This window comes from Tamandua tetradactyla, chromosome 2 (assembly GCF_023851605.1).
Source record: "Tamandua tetradactyla isolate mTamTet1 chromosome 2, mTamTet1.pri, whole genome shotgun sequence".
NCBI classification, from domain to species: Eukaryota; Metazoa; Chordata; class Mammalia; order Pilosa; family Myrmecophagidae; genus Tamandua; species Tamandua tetradactyla.
The window spans coordinates 184,322,835-184,349,679 of record NC_135328.1 but is presented as its reverse complement, the minus strand read 5'-3'; the positions used below and the strand labels follow the sequence as shown (position 1 = coordinate 184,349,679).

At 38.5% G+C, this 26,845-nt stretch overlaps 1 protein-coding gene across 13 annotated transcripts in view; it reads left to right on the top strand.

Annotated features, from left to right (window-relative positions):
• Positions 1-7,297: 7,297 nt before the first annotated feature.
• The window catches only part of NFYC (nuclear transcription factor Y subunit gamma), an 82,722-nt gene continuing 63,174 nt past the window's right edge, over positions 7,298-26,845 (top strand). Inside the window, exons 1-2 of one of the 13 annotated variants that reach the window (XM_077150092.1) lie at positions 7,298-7,439; positions 22,475-22,534. Coding sequence is in view for 7 of the 13 variants with exons in the window: in XM_077150090.1 (XP_077006205.1) it covers positions 25,429-25,597 (169 nt within the window). In the remaining 6 variants the exon portion in view is untranslated. The other 12 variants (XM_077150088.1, XM_077150087.1, XM_077150093.1 and 9 more) reach the window with 12 other exon arrangements.

Genomic DNA, 26,845 nt, shown 5'->3' with positions numbered 1-26,845 from the left:
TGACAGGTGCACCCACTTACCCATGCAGGATGTCTCTAAGCAAGTTTTCATGGAGAGATTATACCTTGAACAATCCATAAGAAGAAGGAAGGGAGAGTGGATTATCTTGTCCTACCCCTTGTTGTATCTTGTCTCTCATTGATCAGTTTTGCCTCATGGGTAAATTCTCTGTATTTCTACGTTGCTTAATTGGCCCCTTCAGTAGGCACTCAGGAAGCCAGATTCCATGCTTTGTGCACTGGCATGTCATCAGGGAATAGAAGTTGTAAAAGAAGCCACAGTCTCCTTGTATTCAACTGCTTGGTCTCAAGCAGCAGAATTGTAAGGCCTTGTTCAAGTGTTGGTCAGCATGCCTGTAGCTGAGGTGGACCAAATGGCTAATGGTCAGGGAGTCACATAAAGTGGAGAGACTTTGAGGAGGCACTGGACTAAGATGCAGAGATGATTATGATTGGTCATCCTGGGTCCTGTGCCTACCCCTGTGGCCAATGGGGCATAGGAGAAGTACTGTGATAGGAAGCATTCCCATCCCCTCTCCTTTAACTCAGTTCAGATCCACAATAGGACATGACAGCATTAAATGCAAGAACTTTATTAGGGTAAATACCTGTGAAAGAAAATACGGAGGGAAGCTTCAGAAGCCTGGGACAGCAGGCTCCAGAGGATGTAGGTGTAAACCTGAATGAAGAAGGGAGGGAAGAGGAGTTTTAGGGGTAAGTGGGTAAGTGTCTTGACTGCAGTGTAGTTCCAAGGAAGGTTTGGCGAGGCCATTCAGCAGTCCTTGAGCCAACATCGTCCAACAGAAGATTACTGTTTACCCCAGGAACAGACTTGTCCTAAAATCCCTGCTATGGTCAGTCACTGCTTGGGAACAGCCTGTGGGAAGCAAGGCCTGGGAGTGAAGGGTGAAAGATTTTGGAGCTCAGTAGCTGAACTGCTGATTAATTATGCTTCCCTCGATCAGAGATCTGAGGTACATTGTCATGGTCTCCACACCTTGTCTGCCCACCACTACATTCATAGAGTGAAGAAGGATTATCCTAAATATGTGTGTGTGTGTGTGTGTTTATGAATGTCATTACCAATTGAAAGGGCAAGGGGTGTTGAGCAGATCAACAAATGCTCATACCACTGCTTACAATGTCCTACTTGTAATTCAAACTCCACATGTCCAAACCTGAACTCATGACTTATCTACTCTCTGATTATTCCTCTGGAGACCACCATCCTCCCAGGTGTAAACCTGGAAGTCATATTAAACTCTCTCAGTTCTCCCAAGTCAATGGCAATATCACTTCTGCATTTGCATCTTCTTCCCTTCTACTACTGATATATACCTCATTGCACCTTGTCTAAATATCATGGAAGTCTCTAACTGGTTGTTCCATAATGCTATTCCATTCTATTCTCTCTGCCACATTGTCTTTAAACATAGTTTTGACTCTTCTTTGTAAAAACTTTGTTACAAACTCTCCATAGCAGAAAATAAAATCCAAGGCCCCTGATCTGACCAAATATATCTTTCCAGATGATTCTTCCTTTTCTTTCACCCTATTTCCTCAACTCATCCCTTGCTTCCCTACATTTGCTCTAGAGGCCACCAATATATGATGTGTGCTTCCCCAAATTCTATTCCTTTTTCAAGGTCCAGTTCAAATGTCATATCCTCTGTAAATGTGTCCTAAACTCATCCCACTTACTTCACACTAACTAGAAGTAATCTCTCCCTTTTTTGAACTCTGGCAACACATGAATTGTTTCTCTCTCTAGCACTCACTGCTTTTCTTCCAGATCAAAGAAGGCACACAATAAGACAAAGAGGTGTGGCTTAAGGAAGTCCAGCTGGCCATGTGGACAGATCCCTCTACAGTGCTATATTAATTTGCAAGCTGCCAGAACGTGATATACCAGAACTGGAATGGCTTTTAAAAAGGGAAATTTAATAAGTTACAAGTTTACAGTTCTAAGCCAATAAAAATGTCCAAACTAAGGGATCCAGAGAAAGATACCTTAATTCATGAAAGGCTGATGGGTCTGGAGCAGCTCTGTAAACTGGGAAGTCACATGCTGGCAACTGCTGGTCCCTTAATCCTGGGGTCCATTGCTTTCAGTCTCTGTCTGTGTTGGGGCTTTTCACTTTGTTTCTCTGGGACTGGCCTTCATCTCTTGACTCCTTTGGCTTTCTCCAGGTTCTGGCTTGCTTAACATCTCATGGCCACATCTGCTGGGCTCCAAGTACCTCCAAACATTCATGTCTCTGTTCTCCAAGTGTTGGTATCCGTGTCAGCTCTCTTTCTGTTGGCTCTCTCCAAAATGTTTCCTCTTTTAAAGAACTCCCGCCAACTATTCAAGACTCACTTGAAATGGGTGGAGTCACATCTCCACCTAATTAAAAGGTCACACCCACTGTGGAGATAATCTAATTAAAGATTTCTGACCTACAGTATTGAATCAGGATTAAAAGATATGGATGTTTCCACAAGATTGGAACAGGATTAAAACATGGCTTTTCTGGGTTACATAATTTCAAACCCGTACAAGTGCTATAACCTTGAAGGATTCATTATCATCCTGAAACTGGTCTTCAACCTTGCAAACCTTGCCTGATTTTAACTGAAGCAGAGTGGAACTATCTCCAGGGGTGCTCTTGTATTTATTAAGATCATAGAAACTGATACTTATGGAAGCCAGAATCAGTTGATTAACTTATAATGAAAAATACAACTATCAAAAGAACTGTGTGAAATGGCCAAAAGGCACATGAAGAGAAGCTCAATGTCCCTGGCCATTACAGAAATGCAAATCAAAACCACAATGAGATATCATCTCACACCAGAATGGCCATTATCAACAAAACAGAAAATGACAAGTGTTGGAGAGGATGTGGAGAAAGAGGCACACTTATTCACTGTTGGTGGGAATGTCAAATGGTGCAACCGCTGTGGAAGGCAGTTTGGCGGTTCCTCAAAAAAGCTGAATATAGAATTGCCATATGACCCAGCAATACCATTGCTAGGTATCTACTCAGAGGACATAAGGACAAAGACACAAATGGACATTTGCACACCAATGTTTGTAGCAGCATTATTTACAATTGCAAAGAGATGGAAACAGCCAAAATGTTCATCAACAGACGAGTGGCTAAACTGTGGTATATATATAGGATGGAATATTATGCAACTTTACGACAGAATAAACTTATGAAGTATGTAACAACATGGATGGACCTTGAGAACATTATGCTGAGTGAGACTAGCCGAAAACTAAAGGACAAATACTGTATGGTCTCATTGATATGAACTGACATTAGTGAATAAACTTGGAATATTTCGTTGGTAACAGAGACCATCAGGAGATAGAAATAGGGTGAGATACTGGGTAATTGGAGCTGAAGGGATACAGACTGTGCAACAGGACTGGATACAAAAACTCAGAAATGGACAGCACAATACTACCTAATTGTAATATAATTATGTTAAAACACTGAATGAAGCTGCATGTGAGAATGATAGAGGGAGGAGGGCTGGGGACATAAATGAAATCAGAAAGAAAGATAGATGTTAAAGATTGAGATGGTATAATCTAGGAATGCCTAGAGTGTATAGTAATAGTGAAATGTACAAGGTACATTTTAAAAATGTTTTTGCATGAGGAAGAATAAAGGAATGTCATTATTGCATGGTACTGAAAATAGATGGTAATTAATATTTTAAAATATCACCTTCTGTGTGAGACTAAAGCAAAAAATGTTTGTTACAAAATTTGTATTTTGACTAGTGCATTTCCTAATATAACTTATGTAGATAGTTTGATTGAATGCCATAAGTACTTAGAATCTCAGGTAGGACATGAGTTTTGCTGGTTTGTCCAGAGTGATTCGATCAGTGAGTGGAAAGGTATCTGCAAAGCCCCCTTCAGGGAGTGGCGAGAACGGGGAGAAATTCAACTTCCCCAAGTTGAATTCTTGATATTCTCACAAGCAGTGTGGACAACCAAAGCTATAGGCAGAGCCCCCAGTCTTGGGGTTTGCTCATATGAAACTTAACCCCGCAAAGGATAGTTCAAGTCTACTTAAAATTTAGGCCTAAGAGTCACCCCCAAGAGAGCCTCTTTTGTTGCTCAGATGTGGCCTCTCTTTCCAGCCAACACAAGGAGCAGTCTCACCACCCTACCCCTCTCTACGTGGGACATGACTCCCAGGAGTGTGGACCTTCCTGGCAACGTGGGACAGAGATCTTAGAATGAGTGGAGACTCAGCATCAAGGGATTGAGAAAAGCCCTAGAATGAGCTGAGATTTAGCATCAAGGGATTGAGAAAACCTTTTTGACCAAAAGGGGGAAGAGGGAAATGAGACAAAGTGTCAATGGCTGAGAAATTCCAAACAGAGTCGAGAGATTATCCTGGAGGTTATTCTTATGCATCAAGTAGATATCATCTTGTTAACCAAGATGTATTGGAGAGGCTGGAGGGAACTGCCTGAAAATGTAGAGCTGTGTTCCAGTAGTCATGTTTCTTGAGGATGATTGAATAATGATACAGCTGTCACAATGTGACTGTGCGATTGTGAAAACCTTGTGTCTGATGCTCCTTTTATCTACCTTGTCAACAAAGGAGTAGAACATATGGAATAAAAATAAATAGTAGGGGGAACAAATGCTAAAATAAGTTTAGTTTGAAATGCTGGCAGTCGATGGGGAAGAGGGGTAAGGGGTATGGTAGGTATAATCTTTTTTTTTTTCTTTCCTGTGTTCATTTTATTTCTTTTTCTATTGTCTTTTTATTTCTTTTTCTGAATTGGTGCAAATGTTCTAAGAAATGATGAATATGCAACTAGGTAATGCTATTGTGAATTACTGATTATGTATGTTGTTTTATTTTTTAATTAATAAATAAATTTAAAAAAAAAGAACTGTGTGAGTTATGCAACTAAATGAATAAATCTTGAGGACAGTATGTTGAGTGAAATAAGCCAGGAATGAAAAGATAGATACAATGCTTCACAAATATGGACTAACTACAGTGTGCAAACTCTGAGAATTGAACCTGAGAGCTTAGGTTATCAGGTGAAGGCCTATTGCAAAGGTTTCTAGGTTCTAAGCTCTTACAGGAGTCATGTCTGTCCCTGAGCTGTAACTGTTATTTCTGAATTCTGAGATGCTGAGCTCTTTGTATATAACCTGGTCATTCCCTGGAACCTCGGGTATCTACGTAACACCTGAGACTCAGAGCTTGAGCTCTGCAGCTATGAAAGACAGCATTACCCCATACAGCAACTGTTTAAAAAGCTGAAAAAGAGATCAGAGTTCAACTAGGAAGTATGAATGAAGTTGATCTAGCTTGGACTAAGGTAAATCAGACTGAAGGGTAAAGGTAAAGAAATCTAAGTATTTTAAAACTTTAACTTCTGTGTGAGACCAAAGGAAGATGTGTTTATTTGATGCAAAATTTTTATTTTCTGAAGCACACTATCTAATTTAGCTTGAATGGTGAGTTTATTCAAAGACCATAATTACATGAAATCTTGAGTAGGGAGTGAGATATTCTTGGTTTTAAGGTTAGTATGATGCCCCAATACATCCTAGAGTAATCTGAGCAGATTAAAAAAAAAAAAAAAAGTATTGGCAAAGTCCCCTTGAGGGGCTGGGAGAAAATGTGGAAATATTAAACTTCCCTACCTGGGGAAAACCTAATATTCTGACAAGCATTGCAGACTACCAATTTAATAGGCTAAGCCCTTGATCTTATTCTTGGCTAATTTCCTTTACTAGGTAGATTTTTTTTTTTTTTTTTTTACTATGTAGATTTTTATTAGTTCATTTTTGAAGACAACCTGATTTCCAAATTCTTGGACAGAGTAGAGGGGCTACACATGCTATGTGCTGATAATACTTAATTATTACAATAACTTGTACTGCTTCCTACACATGCTTCCATTTCTTTTCATAACATAGTGTAGCATATGAATGACTGCTCAGTAAATATTTATTTAAAGTCTTATCTGGCTTTTTCTCCCTTAGCTAAGTTTATCACTCTACGATCAAAACATACTTTCTTATTTTGGGTCTCCCTGTATTTCATAAATGTCATTTTTCATGTCTGAAAATGTCATTATAATTATCACTACCTTTTAAGTGACACTTTTGCAATTTACAAAGCACTCTCAAGTACACTATTAATTTAACCTCCCCAACACTCACAAGAGGTAGGAATTAGATCTCAGAAGAAACAAACTCAGAGAAGTCAGGTGACTTAATACCTAATTAGGTTTCCTCCATTCATTCATCAAATATTTTTCCAGTGCCTAAAGTGAGATTTACTGAAGTTGAACTTGAAAGCAATTTCCTAAATTTAAGTCAAGGGCTTATTTCACTTCTCTTGGCTACTTAATCACTAGGGTCATGAACTCAAGGAAAGGAAATAATAGTGTGTGATTTTATTGTTGAAGAGCCTGCAACATAGGTCTCAGGCGCCAAAGTCACTTGGAAATTCAAGGTTACCATCAGCAAGTGCAGTTCCATTCCTCTCTGCACTTGTTTCCTAACTGGTTCGTTGTCGATAACTGCATTCAATACGTTTTTGATGAATACATTTGCTATTCAAATTGGTTTTAACACAGACTGTGGGGTCTTGCTCAGAGCAAGTTACTTAACCCTTTCAGTTTCAGTTTTATCATCTATAAAGCAAGAATAACGCAAATGCCTTCTAAAGTGGTCGTGAAGTATGAAAAAGAACTAGATGCTCACTGTAGCTGTGGATTCCCACTATCTTTGATAGTCTTAAACTCTGCATTCAAACGAAAACAAGAAGTTTTTGTTCACGTAGGGTTACGGGGTGAGCCATTCTTGGGACGTACAGTTCTTTATCCTGGAGTGTATATATACAATCTAGCTTTGTGTTAAATACCCTATTTTATGAGTTTATGATGCAGATATCCATCTTCTTTCACGACGTGCTTACTTATGACATCCTTCTTCTCCCAATTCTTCTTCCCCCAAGTTACAAAACAAAACTACTTGAACCCTAAAATCCAAACTGTGCGCACAAGAGGAAGAATTCCACAGGTACAGAACACCTCATATATGTCACCAAGCAACGCCTGTATGCTCCTCCGGCGGGGGGCGGAGTCACAAAACTCTCGGATCTCACGCAATCTCTCCGGGTCGGCGCTCCTTTCCAATTCACGCGAGACTCTAAGAAACTCAGCGTCTGCGCACTACGAGCTACTGGGAGACGAAGTGCCAAGGGGGGGGAGGGGAAAGGGGAGACGGTACAAACGGCGCAGCCGCCATCTTGTTTGCGCCCCCGCTTCGCGCGCGCTCCATTCTCTGTGACGCACGCTTCCCCCTCCCCTCTGCCCTGCCTGGGCCGCCTCACTGCCCGACACCGCAAGAGCGCGGGGGCGGCTCCTGATTTTCCCTGGATTCCTGAGCAGAGGCATGTGAGTGTGCGGGAGCGTCTGTGGGAAGGAGGATGTGAGAGGTGAACGGCGGCGGGGGGAGGGGCAGCGCTTCCCGCCTTCAGCGGAGACCTCACTTCCCTCGTGCAGCCGTTCCCGAAGTTCGGCCCGGCCTGCCTGCCGCCATGTTATGTTCTCTCTTGGCTCACCGCTGTTGCTGCTGCGCTCGTAGGGTCCGTGCGCCTCGCCGGCCCGGCCCGCGGGCTTTCTCCCATTGGCGGAGGGCGACGGCGGGGGGGCTCGCTCGTGATTGGTCGATGGCGGGGAGGCCGCGGACCTGGCACCTTATTGGTCGCGCTGGCTCTGGACTGGTGGGTGATGAACGAGTCGGACGCCGTAGGGGCGAGGGCCGCAGAGGACTCAGGCGTGGGGTGGAAGTTGCGGCTGAACCTAGAGGCCTTGAGGGGGAGGGAAGGATGATGGTCAGGCAGGTACTTTTGGGGTAGCTTGAGGGCTAAGGTATGGTTCGGAGTGGCAGTCACCTCTTATTGCAAAAGTGACCTACCTGGTACGTGCATGGCCCCAGGATGGGGGCGTGCAAGCCCCTGGAGTGCCAGGCTTGAGAGCAGCGAAATCCGAGTTATGGGCTGGGGGTCTCTTTTAGATCCAGGAATGATAGAGGGCAGAGTGTGACACAGTTTGGGAGTGACCCTGAAGTCTTTTTGAAGCCTTGGTGTAGGAGAAAGGGGCCTCAGTCCTCTATCCGAACGGTAGGATCGGACAGGGATTTGCTTGAGTGCAACTATTGACACGTAGTTCTAGTGGGTCCCTGGAGTACAGAGATCTGGAATCTGTTGTAAGGAGGTGATAAACAAGACCCAGGCTAAGAGAGGGATACTGTTAGATAGATGTGCTTGGTCCTAGTAACTGAATACCAAGCTTAAGAAGCACAGTCAGGCATTCAGTGGTGTCCTGTCATTCAGTAATGTCCTGTCTGTAGGACTGAGAAGGTTCAATGTAGGAGGCATTTCTGGGAACATTTTCACACTTGGGAAGTGTATTAAAAGAGCAAGCATAGATTATTGGATCTTAGTACCACACAGCTAACTTTGAGGTGTTGAATATGGAATTTGCCTGCTTTAGGAAGGTTCCAGGTAGGGACTGAGTTTTCCGAGCTACACTTTCTGTCAAGTATTAGATACTTGGCAGTTATTTGTTGAATGAATGAGTTAGTTCCCCTTTGGAGGAAGGGAGCTTAGCAGAGACCCTGGGTCTTGGCTCATTTATTTCCTTTTATATGTGTCTAAAAATGCAGCCACGCATGCACTTTCTTCTTTTTAAATAAGCAGCCCCAAACTAAAATAAACCAATGCATAGCTTCTTGCATCTTATCTTAAGTAATAGGACTTGTCAACACTTTCTTGTTCGTATTTTAAAAGGTTTTGTTCTAATCCAAAATTGTTTAAGTCTACTTGCTGGGAGTACATTTCCTTTTTCACTGAATGGTGATGACTGGGGTTGTTTTACATTTGCTCCTCCCAAAATGTGGGTTAACATTTATGTTAAACCTTTTGTGTTTTCGTAATTTGTTTTTGCTTGTCTATATTAGGTGAACCTTTCTAATTTTAGATGACTATTATATTTCATATCTATTTCAGGAAGCCCCTATGGTTTTCAAATTTGGTCAGTTTTATGTGAATGCAACCAGATTTCTAAGAAAGAAATAGAGAAAGAGAATTGATATTTTAGGGCACATGGATTATAACACTATATTAGTTAGGCATTATCACCCCGTTATTGTAGGTGAAGAAATTGAGAATCAGAGAGCTTGTCCCGTGTCACTTAGTAAATGTTTGAGCTGAGATTCAAAGCCAAGGTGCCTGATGCCAATGCCTGTAGTTTTATCTGCTGCGTTATGTTTGACTAGTCATGGGACTCACCAAACTCTCAGTTTTATATTTCAAAGTGGATTGCCTTCTTTTGATTTCTGTGTATTAAAGTGTATGGAATGGAGAATATATTAAGAATTTCTTGTACTGTCACAAGGATTCAGACCAACATATAGAATGTGGGTTCTTCAACTAGATACTTCAGTTATATTCCTTGATTTCTGTTGTGGAAGGAAACATTTATAAAGTAAATTACTGGATTTTTCCTGAATCAAGGTAGATAACGGGAAAAATAATTACAGAAACTTTAAGAATCTAGATTCTTTAGAACCAGGCTTCAGAATATTGCTGATACTGGTTTTTTTTTTTTTGTATATGAAAGTGATTTATGCCATGTAGTGAGGAACTACCAAGTGCACAATGCCACTACAAGAAGTCACTGAATATCTTTTCAGACATCACCAATTTCTTAGGCTGTTTGTCTCCAAACACCAGGATTTATCCAAAGGCATAGCACCTTCTTCAAACTGTGGAATACTGATTCTCAGAGGTACTTATGCAGAATGATGTGTAAAATTGATTTCCAGTTTTGTTTGGAAACCATTAAGTAATTCATGTTTCAAGGGGATACCAGTGAATTAGAAGTTATATTTGCAGAACACTGCAGTATGGAAGGTAGAGTCAAAACTCCAAGTGGAAATAGGGCTGGCCATGTATTTGCTTGGCATGGAAAGAACTATGTTTTGTCCGTTGGCCATCTCAGCCTTGTTCTGCTCAAATCATTAAGTTAATCAAATTTGAAGAATGTTATGATATGCATAACCTAGTTTCTTTATTAATAAGTTTAGACAAGACTACAGAGACAAGTATAAGTATATATGTGTGTGTGCGTGAATATATATATGTGTGTGTATATATATATATTTAGCAAATATTTCTTGAGCACCTGCTGTTCAAGACCAGTGACCACCTTCACTCCATATTCGCCCTTATGCCTTAGGCATAACATTTCTGGAGCACCTGCTGTTCAAGCCATTGACCACCTTCATTCTATATTAGCCCTTTCACTATAGGGCGCTTGCTGGACCTTGTTATCATCCAGAATTGACCACCTCAGAAATCTTGAATCCCAGGAAGTCTGAGTTAATATTAAAAAGTTGTGAACCTCAGTTTTGTTTAAGAGAAATCATATTTATGCTTTATACTCTACTGTTTGTGTCCATGACATCTTATTTAATCCTTATAACAAACAATTATATTATTTCATTTATGCTTAAACATTTTTCATTTGATCAAAACCGATTTGTTGTGCTAGTAAACATACAGATCTTCTTATCCCGATTTTAGATACATAGAAATGGAGGCAAAGTGAAATGAGAGACCATACCAGATGTCTTTTTGAGGCAATTTTGAAATTCACTTCTCTGAGTTCAGAGTCACTTACGATGTAGGGACCAGATTCAGGAATAACATCATTGCCCCTACCTTTTATTGAGTTCGTACATTGTGTCAACTAGGTTATAAATCCATTATATGTATTATTGTCATAACGATATGCACTAGATACAATTACCACCCTCATTTTACCTGTAAGGAGAGTGAAGCACAGAGAGGTTAAATAAGTTGCACAAAGTCACACAGCCAGTGAATGGTACAGTTAGGATTCAAACACAGGTCTGTAACTTTTAATTCCACACACTTTGTGGAGTCCTTACTCATAAACACTATATTATCTCGACTATGGGGAATATTATGGGGGGAAATATCCTTGCATCAGAGCTCAGAAAGTATTTTTAGTTTCCTTCAGGCCAGTCCTTAGTACTGAGTCCCTAAAGAATGAGATGACCATGACAATGTCACTTAGCTTTTCAAAGGCAGAATCAGGTCTAGCCTAGATTATTGGATTCCCAGACCATTGCTCATTCTACCATACATATCTCATTGCCTCTCCTGTGGAAGCATTGACTTGATGGAAGAAATGACTCTAAGGCATCCTCTATGTTTTGACAAGTTTGCCTCGTTCACAGGAGGTTGAATGGCAGAGGACATTATTGGGGTCACAAATGCCCTTCCTGAAGTTCATTCTAGCCGCAAGCATACCACCTAGAAAGAACATTCCTGAGCCAGCAAGTTGTTCTTTTCCATTCTATTTCTTGTACTCAGAACAAACTGGTTGTGAGTTACCTGATGTCTTACAGTCTCTCTTTTCATTTTGTTTGTTCAGTTTTTAATGCATGCATTGTGACAATCTCTGAAGGCTACAAGGTCATTTCAGTATTTTCCCTCAGAACCTCAAAGCACCAAACATAATTTAAGTGGATTATAATATAAGAGGAAATAGATTTTAAATGCTTTGGCCAAAAAGTGCCTTTGGGTAGGGGACAGTATAGTTATTGATTTTAGGATCAAACCTAGGAAAGAATTCTGTCTCTTGCAGATTGATTTAACTTCTGTGTGAGCTAGGGAGCAAATTCTTAATCTCTCTGAGCCTTAGTTTCTTCTTCTTTAAAGCAGCAGTATTAATACCTACCTATAAGGTAGTCAGGAGAATTGAATACAGTAACATTAGGTGCCTGTCAGTGAGTGGACCTCAGTAAGTGAGAAAACACATTATTTTCTTTGCAGAGCAGTATAAAGTCTCTTCTGGCAGTCAGAGCTTTCCTGATGAGGAAGCCTTTTGTAATTATCTGCTTTGTTATGTACAGTAAGATTTCTGCGTGGGGGAGCAACCACTTGACATGAAAGAAATAACCTCATTTAGTTGTGCTTATGTGGTTTCAGAGCTGATTTTCAGTGAATCAGTGTGAGAGCAGTATTAACTTTTCCCATTTGGTGGGGGGGGGAATGGGGCGGGCGCATGGTCCAGTACTCAAACCCAGGTTTCCCGCATGGAAGGTGAGCATTCTACCACTGAAGCACCTGTGCACCCTCAGTATTACTTTTGAATGCACAAAGTAGTAGGATTATTGGTTTTGGGGAAAGGTTAACTCCCGAACTCCTCTGTTAATCCCTAGATGCAGAGTGGTAATGATGGAAATTTTTTCATATTTGCCAAATAACAATGATTATTAAAATCCAGAACAATCAATTATATGTTTCTACCTAGGAGGTGGGATTTGCATTATAGCTTTTAAAAAGTTTTTTTCAAATTGTAGAAATTGTCAGTTGAAGAAGGGCTGTCTTTTTGGTTTCTGTGATTTGTTGTCACCTGGGTAACATTTTCCTTGAAGTAAGCAGGAAGACAACATTGTGGAATGGTACAGGAAAAAAATCTCTCAGTTTGCAGAAATTTTTGCCAAGTTGCAAAATTTGCTGCACCTTTCCCACATTTCTTCATGTTTCATCAGTGATATACCTGAGAACATTTTTTTTTTTTGATACAGGGATTTTTTTGTACTCATTTTTGATACAGGGGTTATATTTTCCATTTTGGTTTAAGTTCTTACTTGTCTGCAGGCAGATTACATCTAAATCCTGTGTACTTTCTTTTATGCTTTGAGAACTAGCTGATGGATAGACTCCAGGTGCAGTTTAGAGAGAGAGGTAGTATCTAGCATTTGCATTGAATACATGCCAATAGAATAGGTTTAAATTAAAGGTTCACATCCATGTCCAAGGTATAAAAGTTGTCTTATTTAAATGAATACCTTTATTTAAAATCAGCTATATGTCCTTATAAATCAGATTCGAGAACTGTTCTTAAATATATTCACGGTATGAACTATAAATAGTGATCATAAGTAGTGCTTCAATAAGAGGAATGGGATGACTCATAGGAAATATTGGAATAAGAAATATTTTGTATCCTGTTATTGACATAATCTATTAGAGTTACTGAAGGTTTTCACAATCCTTAGTTGTTGTTATCCCTGTTGTCAAATTGTCCTACAATATATATGAAGTAGGATTCTTTGCCCAGTGTTAGGAAAGTATATCACCTCACCACTGACATGATCTTCCATTTTAAAAGAGAACAGAGAAAGGGCTATAGTACATGTTATATGCACAGTTGAACATCACTGTTATTTTTTAGCTGTCTTAAAATTATTATTGTACCCTGAGGTAAATAGCATAGAATTTGCTCATTATCAAATGATAGTGTTGGGACTTTTTAAAGAAGTAAAGCATGCTTGATTGGCAATAATTTGGGAGGCTGAGGATTGCTATTTATGTTGGTATTTAATGTCATTTTCAGTAGTACTAAATTAAAAAAGAAAATGGTACAATGCGTGTAAAACTCTAACCATTTTGGAAGGTCATCAGAATAGGGTTGCATGTAGTCTTTTAGTTCCACTAAAATTCGTAAGTTGGCATAGAGCAGCATTTCCTAAGCTGTTCCATTCAACATTAGTTCTTTACAATGCTAATAAGTGTCCTCTGGGAATGAAAAAAATATCTTAGACAAAGTAATGGCAAAAGTGAAATGAATTTCTTTACTGTAGAATTATTATTAAGAGCTTTTATGTTCATGTGCCCTATGACTTTTCAAGAGGACGGATACAGTTACGCAGTGTTTCTCCATCTTATTTGTCCAAGGAACCCTGTTTTTGAGAACACCTAATAAACATTTCATGTTATAACTCCAAACATTTCATGTAATGGAGCACATGAATTAAAAGAAAAAAATCATTTTGTGTAGGATAACTTGGCCAGTTGTGGAAAATAACTTTTCTTGGAGCATATAAATATGTCTCCAAAGTAATACATGTATTTAATATAGGAATTCCATATTCCACTCTATTATTAAGATCTTAAGTTGATGTGGTGCATTGTTACAATTGATGAAAGCACATTTTTATAATGGTACTGTTAACTATAGTCCATGGTTTAACTTAGGGTTCATTCATTGATTGTGTTGTGCAGTTCATGGATTTAAAAAAATTTTATTCTAGTAACATATATACAACCTAAAATTTTCCCTTTTAACCAAATGCAAATATATTATTGAGTCCTGTTAATTTTGTTCACAATGTTATGCTTCCATGACCACCATACATTGCCAAAACTTTTCCATTGTCCCAAATGGAAACTTTCTGTACTTTTTAAACCTAAACTCCTATTCCTTATCCCCACCTTGTCCCTTGGTATCCTATATTCTAGATTCCGACTCAGTGAATTTGCTTATTCTGATTATATCATATCATTGAGATCACAAACTATTTGTTTTTTTCCACCTGGCTTATTTCACACAACACATTGTTCATGAAGTCACATTTATCACAACTTCATTTCTTTGTATGACTGAATAATACTCCCTTGTGTGTATATACCGCATTTTGTTTATCCATTCATCAGTTGATGGACACTTAGGTTGCTCCCATCTTTTGGCAATTGTGAATAATGCTGTCATGAACATCTGTGTGAAAATATCTGTTCGAATCCCTGGTTTTAGTTCTTTTAGGTATATACATAATAATTTGGATTGCTGTATCATATGGTAGTTTTATACTTAACTTTCTAAAGAACTGCCAGCATAGCAGCTACACCGTTTTCCATTTCTACAAGTAATGAGTGAGCGTACCTATTTCTTCACATCCTTTCCAACACTTTTAATTTTCTGTTTGTTTGTTTTTTTAATAGTAGCCATTCTCGTAGGTGCAAAATTCTATCTCATTATGGTTTTGATTTGCAGTTCCTTAATGGCCAATTATTTGAACATCTTTTCATGAGCTTTATTTGTCATTTGTATATCTTTGGAGAAATGTCTATTCCAGTCTCTTGCCCATTATTTTTTCTTGCCCATTTTTTAATTGAGTTGTCTTTTTGTTGTTGAGTTGAAGGCTTTCTTTATATATTCTGGGTATTTAAACCTTATAGGATATGTAGTTTCCAATTATTTTCTTCCATTGTATATAGGTTGTCGTTTTCCTTTCATGGTCAAGTCCTTTGACGCACACAAGTCTTTAATATTGATGAGGTCCCATTTATCTATTTTTTCTTTTGTTGCTTTGGGTGGAAAGTCTAAGAAGCTATTGCCTAACACAAAGTCCTGAAGATGTTTCTCTACATTTTCTTCTAGGAGTTTTATAGTTCTTACTCTTAAGTTTAGGTCTTTGTTCCATTTTGAGTTGATTTTTGTTTATGGTGTGAGATAGGAGTCCACCTTCATTTTTTTTGCAAATGGAGATCCAGTGTTTCCAGCACTATTTACTGAAGAGACTTTTCTTTCACAATTGAGTGATCTTTGCCCCCTTGTCAAAAATCAGTAGGCCGGGCGGGCCATGGTGGCTCAGCAGGCAAGAATGCTTGCCTACCATGCCAGACGACCCGGGTTTGATTCCCGGTGCCTGCCCATGTAAAAAAAAAAAAAAAAAATCAGTAGGCCATAAATATATAACAGTTGATTTCTGAGCTCTCAATTAGATTCCATTGGTCTATTTGTCTCTCCTTCTGCCATTACCATGCTGTTTTGATTACTGTTGCTTTGTAATAAATTTTAAGATTGGTAAGTCTGAGTACCAACTTTGTTCTTCTTTTTCAAGATGGCTTTGGCTGTTTGGGGCCCCTTACCCTGCTATATAAATTTGATGATTGGCTTTTCCATATCTGCAAAGAAATTTGGTGAACTTATGATTGGGGTTGTGTTGACTCTGCAGATCACTTTGGGTAGAATTGACATCTCATCTTAACAATATTTATTTATTTATGTCTTCTTTGATTGCTTTTAGCAGTATTTTGTAATTTTCTGCGTACAAGTCCTTTGTATTAGATATTTGATTCTTTTAGTTATTGTAAATGGAATATTTTTCTTGATTTCATCTTCTTATTGTTCATTACTAGTGTATAGAAACACTCCTGATTGTTGAATGTTGATCTTGTACCCTTTCACTTTGTTGAATTCATTTATTAGCTTGATAGCTTTGTTGTGGATTTTTCAGAATTTTTTGCATATAGCATCAAAGTCATCTGTAAATAGATGTTTTACACTTTCCTTTCCAACTTGGATGCCTTTTGTTTCTTTTTCTTCCCTAATTTTTTCTGGCTAGAACTTCAAATAAAAGGTTGAATCACAGTGGTGACAGTGGACATCCTTGTATTTTCTTTTTTATATTTTTTTTATTGTGAAATATATATACAAAGAAAAGAAAAAAAAACAATAATTTTCAAAGTATACTTCAGCAAGTAGTTTCAGAACAGATTTCAGAGTTTGTAATGGGTTACCATTCATCTATTTCAGATTTTTCCTTCTAACTGCTCCAAAACACTGGAGGCCAGAAGAAATATCAGTATAGTGATTCAGCAGTCATAGTCATTTGTTAACTCCTATTTTCTCTGTTATAATTATTCCTTTCCCTTTGATCCTTCTCACAATCTATAGGGATCTTTAGGCGATGCCCTGTTCTGACTTTTTCATGTTGAGAAGGGGTGTTAACACTAAAGGATAAGGGGACTTAATCGGTTGATAATGTTGGAGAGGCTGATCCCTCTGAGTTTCAGGCTGTATCTGACCTAGGAACCCTCTGGAAAAGTATAGGTTCCAGGAAAGCAAACTTAGTGCATGAAAGTTAAGTAGAGTCTCAGTTTGAGCCCTAGGTGTTCTTAAGAGTTAACAGTAGATGTCCCGATAAATCCCAGAGTGATTTGAACAGTAAATATAAAAGTATTTGCAAAGTCCCCTTCAGTGAATGGTGAGAAAGGGGGAAAATTCAACTGAATTCTTGATATTCTCACAAGCAGTGTGGACAACTAAAGCTATAGGCTGAGCCCCCAATCTTTTTTTTTTTTAATTAAAAAAAAATTTTTTAAATGCCAAAAAAACACCAAACAAATGCAAACATTCTTACTTTTTTTTTTTTTTTTTTTTTTTTTTTTTAAAGACAGAGAGAAGGAAGGAAGGATGGAAGGAAGGAAGGGAGGAAGAAAGGGAAACATCTTTAAACATTTTCTTGTTTTATTATATTTTGTTTGTTTGTTTGTTTTTTACATGGGCTGGGGCCGGGAATCGAACCGGGGTCCTCCGGCATGGCAGGCAAGCACTCTTGCCCGCTGAGCCACCGCGGCCCGCCCCATTCTTACTTTTGATCATTCCGTTCTACATATATAATCAGTAATTCACAATATCATCACATAGTTGCATATTCATCATCATGATCATTTCTTGGAATGTTTGCATCTATTCAGAAAAAGAAATAAAACGAAAACAGAAAAAAATTCATACATACCATACCCCCACCCCTCCCCCTCACCAATCACCAGCATTTCAATCTAAATTTATTTTAACATTTGTTCCCCCTATTATTCATCTTTACTTCATATGTTTTACTTGTCTGTTGATAAGGTAGATAAAAGGAGCATCAGACACAAGGTTTTCACAGTCACACAATCACATTGTGAAAGCTATATCATTATACAATCATCTTTAGGAAACATGGCTACTGGAACACAGCTCTACATTTTCTGGCACTTCCCTCCAGCCTCTCCATTACATCTTTACTAACAAGGTGATATCTATTTAATGTGTAAAAATAACCTCCAGGATAACCTCTCGACTCTCTTTGGAAACTCTCAGCTATTGACACTTTATTTAGTCTCGTTTCACTCTTCCCCATTTTGGTCAAGAAGGTTTTCTCAATCCCTTGATGCTGAGTCTCAGCTCATTCTAGGGGTTTTCTCAATCCCTTGATGCTGAGTCTCAGCTCATTCCACGATTTCTGTCCCACATTGCCAGGAAGGTCCACACCCCTGGGAGTCATGTCCCACGTAGACGGGGGTGGTGGTGAGTTTGCTTGTTGTGTTGGCTGGAGAGAGAGACCACATCTGAGCAACAAAAGAGGTTCTCTTGGGGGTGACTCTTAGGCCTAATTTTAAGTAGGCTTGACCTATCTTTTGTGAAATGAGACAAAAAAGTGTCAATGGCTGAGAGTCGAGAGCTGACACTCAGCATCAAAGGATTGAGAAAACCTTCTCTACCGAAAGGGGGAAGAGTGAAATGAGACCAAATCTCTCAGTGGCTGAGAGATTCCAAACAGAGTCGAGAGGTCATCCTGGAGGTTATTTTTACACATTAAATAGATATCACCTTGTTAGTCAAGATGTAATGGAGAGGCTGGAGGGAACTGCCTGAAAATGTAGAGCTGTGTTCCAGTACCCATGTTTCTTGAAAATGATTATATAATGATATAGTTTTCATGGTGTGACTGTGTGATTGTGAAGACCTTGTGTCTGGTGCTCCTTTTATCTACCTTATCAACAGAGGAGTAAGACATATGGAATAAAAATAAATAATAGGGGGAACAAATGTTAAAATAAATTTAGATTGAAATGCTAGTGATCAATGAAAGGGAGGGGTAAGGGGTATGGTATGTATGAATTTTTTCTGTTTTCTTTTTATTTCTTTTTCTGAATAGATGCAAATGTTCCAAGAAATGATCATGATGATGAATATGCAACTATGTGATGATATTGTGAATTACTGATTATATATGTGGAACGGAATGATCAAAAGTTAAGAATGTTTGTGTTTGGTGTTTTTTGTTATTTAAAAAAAAAGGAAAGAGTTAACAATAATGATGTTGGCTGGGGGTTAGCAAACCATGGCGATTAGCACTATCTAACTGAAGTTTCCGTAAGAGTAGCCTCCAGAATAGCCTCTTGACTCTATTTGATATCTCTTAGCCACTGATGCCTTTTATTACACTTCTTTTCCCCTTTTTGTTCAGAAAGGTGTTGTTCATCCCAAGGTGCCAGGGCCAGACTTATTCCTGGGAGTCACGCCCATCTTGTCAGGGAGATTTTTCACCCTTGAATATCATGTTGCACGTAGGGGGACAGAGTTGTGCTTAGAGAGAGAGAGGCCACATCCTAGCAACAAAAGAGGTTTCTTGAAAGCAACTCTTAGACCTTGTTGTAGGTAGGCCTAGCTTCTCCACAACAGAAATAAGTTTTATAAGGGAAATCCTCAAAATCAAGGGCTTGGCCTGTTTTTTTGAGAGTCCCCAGTGCTTGAGGGTACCCAGGGTTCCAAATGGGAAAATTTAATCCTTTTTTTTTTTTCAGACTCAAAGGACTTTGCCAGTACTTTTAAATTATCATCCCATCATAGTCTGAGTATATCCAGGTATTACATTAAGCTCTATGGAATTACAAGGCCTCATTCCTGCTCTGGACTCCAGGAGTTGTGGTTGTTAAAATGAGCTATCCACATAAGTTGATTTAGATTGTGTACAGAATCTAGACAGTATAAACCTCTCTACCATACAGTAGGTAAAGGTCTAGAATACATACACTCTCTTTTACCTTGTATGTTGATTTACCTTAGTCCTAGCCAGATTGGCTTTGTTGTCTCTAATTGAGACCTAATCTCTTTTTCAGTTACTCTAACTGTTACTCTATATAGCTATGCTAATTTTCAGGGCTGCAGCACTCCCTTTCTGGGTCTTAGGTGTTACAGGGTTACTGAGAGTTCCACAAGCATGCCCACCGATACACATAGTGTCTCAGAATCTAGAAATATATGTACAACTTCAGACTAAGCATGGCTGCTATAAGGGTTTATAATCTAGGCTCCAATTTTCTTTCTGAGAGACCTTAGCCTATTTGTTCTTTTGTTTCTGGCTTATTTTGTACAACACATTGTCCCCAAGGTTTATTCAGTTCATTGTATGCCTTTTGATATCCTTCTTTTTTGTAGCTGCAGCATATTCCATCATATAAATGTATCACATTCGCCATTCTGCTTCTCAGTCATTGTACCCTTTGGCTCTCTTCCTGCTGTTGGGCATCATGGATAATGTCCAAAATAAACAAACCATACCTTATAGTATCCTCGCTTGGTTGTAACATCAACAGTGCTCTTAATTTTAGTAATTTTTCATTGGTCCATAGAGACAAAGAACCAACAAACACAGTATAACCAACTATCAAATCAAAATTCCCCTTATCATCTGTCCACCTCTCCTCCCCAGTTAGTTGCCCCTGTTGTGCTGGCGGTACTGTTGCTATCTTTCTATTAACTATTGAACATAGCATGCATTTTTTGTCTTCCCCCTAAACCTCTAGTATGAACTCTTTGCCCAGTATCATACCTTTGAAATAGTTCATGTGGGGGCTTGTTTATAATTGTAGATTTAATCAGTTGAATGGGACCGCTATACATCTCCTTTCAATCATATTCACCGTCAATATGGCAGTGTTACTTATAACACACTAATTAGCTACTGTCACTTCTATCTGTTCCCTTGTATTTAAGTTCAACCTCATTGAGTAACCTTCCCTGCGTCTCTAACTTCTGTATAATTCTAGGTTTGCTATATTCTACAGCATTAACTTCTGGGATTACCTTTACCGGAGTCATAGTAGGGAAATTATACAGTATCTGTCCTTTTATGTCTGATTTATTTCACTCACCATTATGTCCTCAAGTTTCGTCCACATTTTCATATGCTTTGAAACCTCATTTTGTCTTACTGCTGCATAATATTTCATCGTATGTATATATCACATTTTGTTTATCCACTTGTCTGTTGATAGGCACTTACATTGTTTCCATCTTTTGGCAATTGTGGATAGAACCACTATGAATATCGGTGTGCAAAATGTATATTAGTATAGGGTTCGATTCCTGGTGCCTGCCCATGCCAAAAAAAAAAACATCTGTTGGTGTCACTGCTTTCAAATCTTCTGGGTATATGCTGAGTATTGGTTTTGCTGGGTTATAGGGCAACTCATTGTTTAGTTTTCTGAGGAATTGCCAGACTGTTTTCCACAGCAGCTGCACCATTATATATTCCCACCAACAGTGAATAAGTGTTCCAATTTCTCCACATCCTCTCCAACATTTGTAGTTTTCTATTTGTCTAAAACAGCCATTCTTAACAGATGTGAGGCGATATTTCATTGTCGTCTTGGTTTAGCATTTTCCTTATAGCTAATGAAAATAAGTATCTCTTCACGTGCTATTTAGCCATTTGTATTTGCTCTTCTGAAAAGTGTCTGTTCATGTCCTCTGCCCATTTTATAATTGTTTTTGTTGTTGTTTTGTTGAGTTGTATAATTTCTTTATGTACACAGGGTATCAATCCTTTTTGTGTTATGTGGTTTCCACATATTTTCTCCCATTGAGTTGGCTACCTCCTCAACTTTTAAACTTGAAGATGGATTCAATTTGGGAAATAGCTCTTCAGCTAAATAGTTGTTCAGTACCAAGTTAGGTGAAATATATGGGTCAAAAATTGCAATCTCTTAGCCCTCACTTTTCTCTCATCTGCTTATAATTATTTTAAAAAATTGTACCAAAGGTTAGAATGGAAAGATTTCATATTTTGAGAATCTAGCTTTTGCTTCTTTTGAAGAATCTGAAACTCTTACTGCTGTGGGCGAGCATTATTACATGGCCATTGTCGATTGAAGCTGAGTAGTGACTGCCGCTTTAGATTGCACATGCACTCTCCAGCTTTCCTCAGTCCAGACTATTCCCTGTTATTTCCTTAACATTGATGCTGAGATAAGGTGTCATTTGTTTGTGCTGAGCACTGGAGATATGGAGATAAATAAGACACAATTGTTGCTTTCAAGAAACCCTTCTTAGTAGTAGACATGTTAAAAAGTAATCATATATGCTAAAAGTGAAATAAGCCAGACACAAAAAGCTAAATCTTGTTTCATTCACTTATAATAAAATATCTAAAATAAGTAATTCATAGAGACAAAGGAGATTAGAGGTTACCAGGGGCTAGGGGAAGGGGTTATGGTGAAATGGAGAGTTATTTAACAGGCACAGAGCTACTGTTTTGATAATTTAAGGTGATGATGATAACACAACATTGTGAATGTAATTAATACCCCTGAACTTTTTAAATGGCAACACTTAAAATGGTTAAAATAGCAAATTTTTTGCCATAAAGATTATGCCAATAAAAATTAATTATATGTGCTATAGCAAGTGCATATTTAAATACTAATTGAATACCTACCACATGCCAGTTATGCTCAGTATTTTCACTTATGTCAGTTAAACCCCAGACTCCTGTGAGTTGGTGTTACTTATTTTTTTTCATTTTACGCATAAAGAAACAAGCTCAGAGATGGTTAAGTAACTTGACCAAGACATACAGCTAGTGAGAAGGTAGCTATGATTCAGAGTTGGTCTTCTAATGAAGAGCATTGTTTCTCACCCTGCCTTCTTTGAGAGCACTGAAACTTGAACCACACAACCAGAGTCATGGATTTTGTGATCTTGGTGTTTTTTAGGATGAGAAGATGCAGTTGTCTGGTATAAAGGGCTGTTGAGATTCAGGACCAGAGAGTAATGTGAGTTGAAATCTCAGAGATCCCACATAGTCCATAGTAGTGACAAGCTAGAGAAGAGAAAGCTATAATAAGTGAATTGGTCTGGCGGCCATATGGAAATTCAAGGATAATTTGAGTTCTCTTCCTTTCCACTTGTAACTTGAATGTAAGGTGACTGTTGATAAGATATAGGCGTTGAAGTGTTTTTCCTGCAAACAGCCAAGAACTATAAAAACTATGCTGAAGACCTTCACAAAGTATGAAGGGACAAGATTGGTTTAATCTGGTACATCAAAAGTGAAGTTGAAGGGCAGACTTCTGGAGTAATAACCAGACCTCAGCTGGGATTGGTGTGAAAAGCATGGCTATCCATCATAGAAACTGGGGGTGATTTTTTAGTAGCAGCTGATAGTCCTCCCACAGGCCTTTTATGGCTGTGGAGTTGCTGTCTGGCTGCAGAATATGTTAAAGATAGAAGAGACTTTCTCTTAGAGTGGCTTCAGGGTCTTGAGCAGGTTTTGCCCCTCTCTGAGCCTTAACCCCTCTGTAAAACTTCAAGAAGTTGAAGTGGATGACTTTAAGAATTTTGTGTTTATTTGATACTTACGTAGGCTCAGAACATTGTGCTTTATAAACTTTAGTTCATTTATTCCTTATAGTGGCTTTGTGATACAGGTGGTGATATCCATATTTTACAGATGAGGAAACTGAGGCTCAGGGTCAGTCAGGTCATACAGTTAATTGCAGGAGCCAACCTAGCTCTACCTGATTCCCAAGTGCTTAGTTGCTTTGCCATACTGCTACTAATTACTAATCCAGTGATGTGAACATGTTCTCCCTATTCTTCTGGGCTTATTGGCTTTCTGCCTTCTGTTTCGAGGTAGATAGCTATGCAGAATTTGTCGTCTAAACATTTGAGAAAAGAACTACAATATCTGTAATTCTCGGTAACCTCAGGCACATATATCCCCTCCCTTTAACATGTTCAAACTCTTATTTAGATGCCATAGTGAAATTGTCACAGAATCCCTTAGTATTTCAATGTATATTGCTTTTAATATTTTATTTGGTAGCAGTCTCAAATCCCTGTAAATTATAAATGTTAATTTGTTAACTGGTTTAAATGTTCTTAATTAGTAATAAAATTTATATCAATTTATGAGGTGCTATTTTGGTTAGATATTTAGCTAGGTCTCTTACTAACAGATCAAACTCAACAGTAGTCGAGTTTCTAATTTTTAAATGAATGAAGTTGGGTAATGGTTTTATGCAAACTGTATAATATGATACACCTAAGAATTTCCTTGGATGTGCTTACCATGTTTTGGAAAGCAGTGTGATACAGGGGAAAGAGAACCATCCTAGGTGGGAACTGAATTTGCATTCTTTATATATGGCTAGGGGCCAATTGTTAACTCCTTTGACCCTCACTCTTTGACACGTTTGAGGGAATTGCAAGTGAGGATTGGAGGAATAATGATACCTGGCACTTAGTTCAGAAATTATTTAATCTCATTGTAGGAAATGAGTGAATTATGTTTGGAGAAGTTAAACCTTCGTCCTATTTCAGGGCCCTGCTGGATCTCTGCATATGTCCAGAATGACCTCTTATTTAAGGTCATCCAAGGAATGTCTAGAAAAGATCTTAATCTACCTATTAGGTGCAGATTTGAGGAGATTGTTAAAGGCCTCAGGTTGTGGCGAGATGTTTTTATGGTGAGATGTTTTCATTTGAATATTTGTAAAAAAAAAAAAAAAGAGATATATACATTTATTTTCACCAGAGGAAGAGATTCTGCTTAAAACCTAACCTGTTGGGCTTGAATTCCACAAGCAAATCTTTGTGCAGCACTCTGAATGTCTTCAGTAACCACAGTGGGTCAAATAAGAATATGCCTCCTGAGATCAGCCCTGCTGCATATTCATAAAAATGTGATAGAAAAAGTTTTATTCTCTATAATATAAAAACTCTTATCATGTTAAGAGCTAATCAGCAGCATTTCGTGACCAGCCTTTTGTGGTTCATATTGTGACTATAATGTACTAATTTAACAATGTATTTGCTGATGGTATATTTTCTTTGCCAATTTTTTCCCATGTGTTTCTCTCACTGGGTTCTTGGTTGACATTTTATAAATACCATTATTCCTGTTACTAACTTCATACATTACCCCCAGAGATTTACTGTTTAGATTAGTTTGTGTTTCAAAATAAAGTGCTTTGCCTTGGTATTAACCTAATCAGTGTTTTAAAAATTAACATAGACATAATAGCAGATGCCTTTTTAGAAGTCCTGCAGAGTATTATGTAGCAATGGGTTATCACTCTTTGTTATTTTAAAGAAGCTGCATTTTCTTGAGTCATTAGATTAGCACTACCCAGTTTTCTTTTTCTTCTGTTAATGCTCAGCAGATAACTGAAGATAGTTAAGTTACAACTTTCCAACCTTGTGCACATTGTTTCTCTGGTTCACTGCTATAGTTTACTGTAGCAGTATCTTATAGACATCTTTGATGGCCAATCAGAAACAGTTAAATTACCTTAAATTTTTTTTAAATGGAACTCTAACAACCAATAAGAAACCTCTTGGGTGGGAACTGTAACGACCTTTACATGTGATTTTAAGAACAATTCTAAATTTGCAGTATCCTCTGTTTTGAAAACATGTGAGGCCCTAGTGCATCTACTATGTGCATTTGCCTGGCTTTTCCAAGCCTCACGTTCCTGGTAGTTTGAAGTCTGAATCTGACCCCTGTTCTGCTTCTCAAGGTAACTTTAAAACAGGAAGTGTACAAAGGAGGTAACTGATGACGTGAACAGCCAATCATGGCTTTGTGTTTTTAGCCAATAAAGCAGGTCAGCCAATGGGGACACTATGGAGGCGAGGTTTGGTGTCAAATAGCATGCTAGATTGAATGCCTTTGACTGTTAAAGTGGAAGGAGGCTGCAGGGCTTCATTGGAGCCTCGGAGTTTTTCACTGAGGCAGGGGTCAGCTGAAAGACAAAGAAAAATGGCGAATAGTTTGTTGGGGGGTGGAGGGACAGCTGTTCGGTTTTTCACTGGAGTGGACATTCCAGACTCAGGTTTCTGCATCTCCTGCTGCCTTTTGTTTCCTCCGTCCTTTTTTGGGGGGGGGGGGGGGGGTTGGGATAGGAGTGACTTAAATTCTCCCTGTCCGAGGAGATATAAATAACTACATGTAAAATTAATGCAGTTCCCGGTAAGTTTAATTTTTTGTTTTGTGTTGAAATGATAGAAACTGTTTAGCTTCAGAGAGTGTAGACAAGTTGCACTGTTTCAGAAAATGGCCACTTTACATTCCATGCATACCTTTTGGTGCACCTACAGTACCTTGCTCTGTTTAGATTTTTGCATGCCCTTCAACTAGAATTTCTTTTCCTAGTGAGTACCAACAAGATCAGGTACATGAAGAAAGGCTTCTCATTTTTCAGGGGCACACAGAAGCAGAGCACTTTTTCTTTGCATTAGGTAAACTTAACTGTTTTCCAAATAATTTTCCTTTGTTCAAGTGCACTGAAGCTTTCCTACAGAATAAGCTAAGCTGTTGTGAGAGTTTTTCTATTTCCTTGCACTTTGCTGACATCTGTGTTTTCAGGGGTGGAAGCAATACCTTTGCTGTTCTGAATTTGTGTAAAAATATGATTTGCGCTGATGCAGGTTCTAATGGTGAAGGCCCAGATGCCAGTGTGAAATTCTCCCATAACTTTTTTGATTTACCTCCCTGCTTCCAGATTTTAATAAGTAGTAATTAATTTGGTGACAACCTTTCGTTTTAAAATGCACATAAAAGCTTAGAATGCTGGACAGAAACATACTGGTTGACTATATTGGCAGTGACCAGAGTAAATCTTTTTCCACCAATTTCAACATTTTGTCAGCTGCTGATTTGGGTCTTTAAAATGTTGTGAACAAAATGCTTTTCGTTTTCTGTATGACATATTTAAAATTCTAATTTACCTGCAGTTTGTGAATAAGAAAGTTAAGAGTACGGGTACCCTACATATTGCCCTTGGTGATTTTTTTTTTTCCTCTTTTGGGATATGAAGTTAAGTGGGTTGCTTATCAATTACCAGACAGTTCTTGGGAATAGTGGAGTCTTCCATCCCGTGTTTTAAGATCTATACAACATTTGATAAATAAAAGCAGTCTTTTGTTTTCTTTTTATTTGCAAATATGGAATGAAGGTCATTGGAACATTTCTGCAGCAGACTGTGGAGCAGTAAGCCAGCAGCACTCAGTGTCTGGGTAGGGAAAAGGAGCAGGCCCTATTAGAGAAGTTTGGAGGATGTTGATTTCCCTTCCTCTTGCTT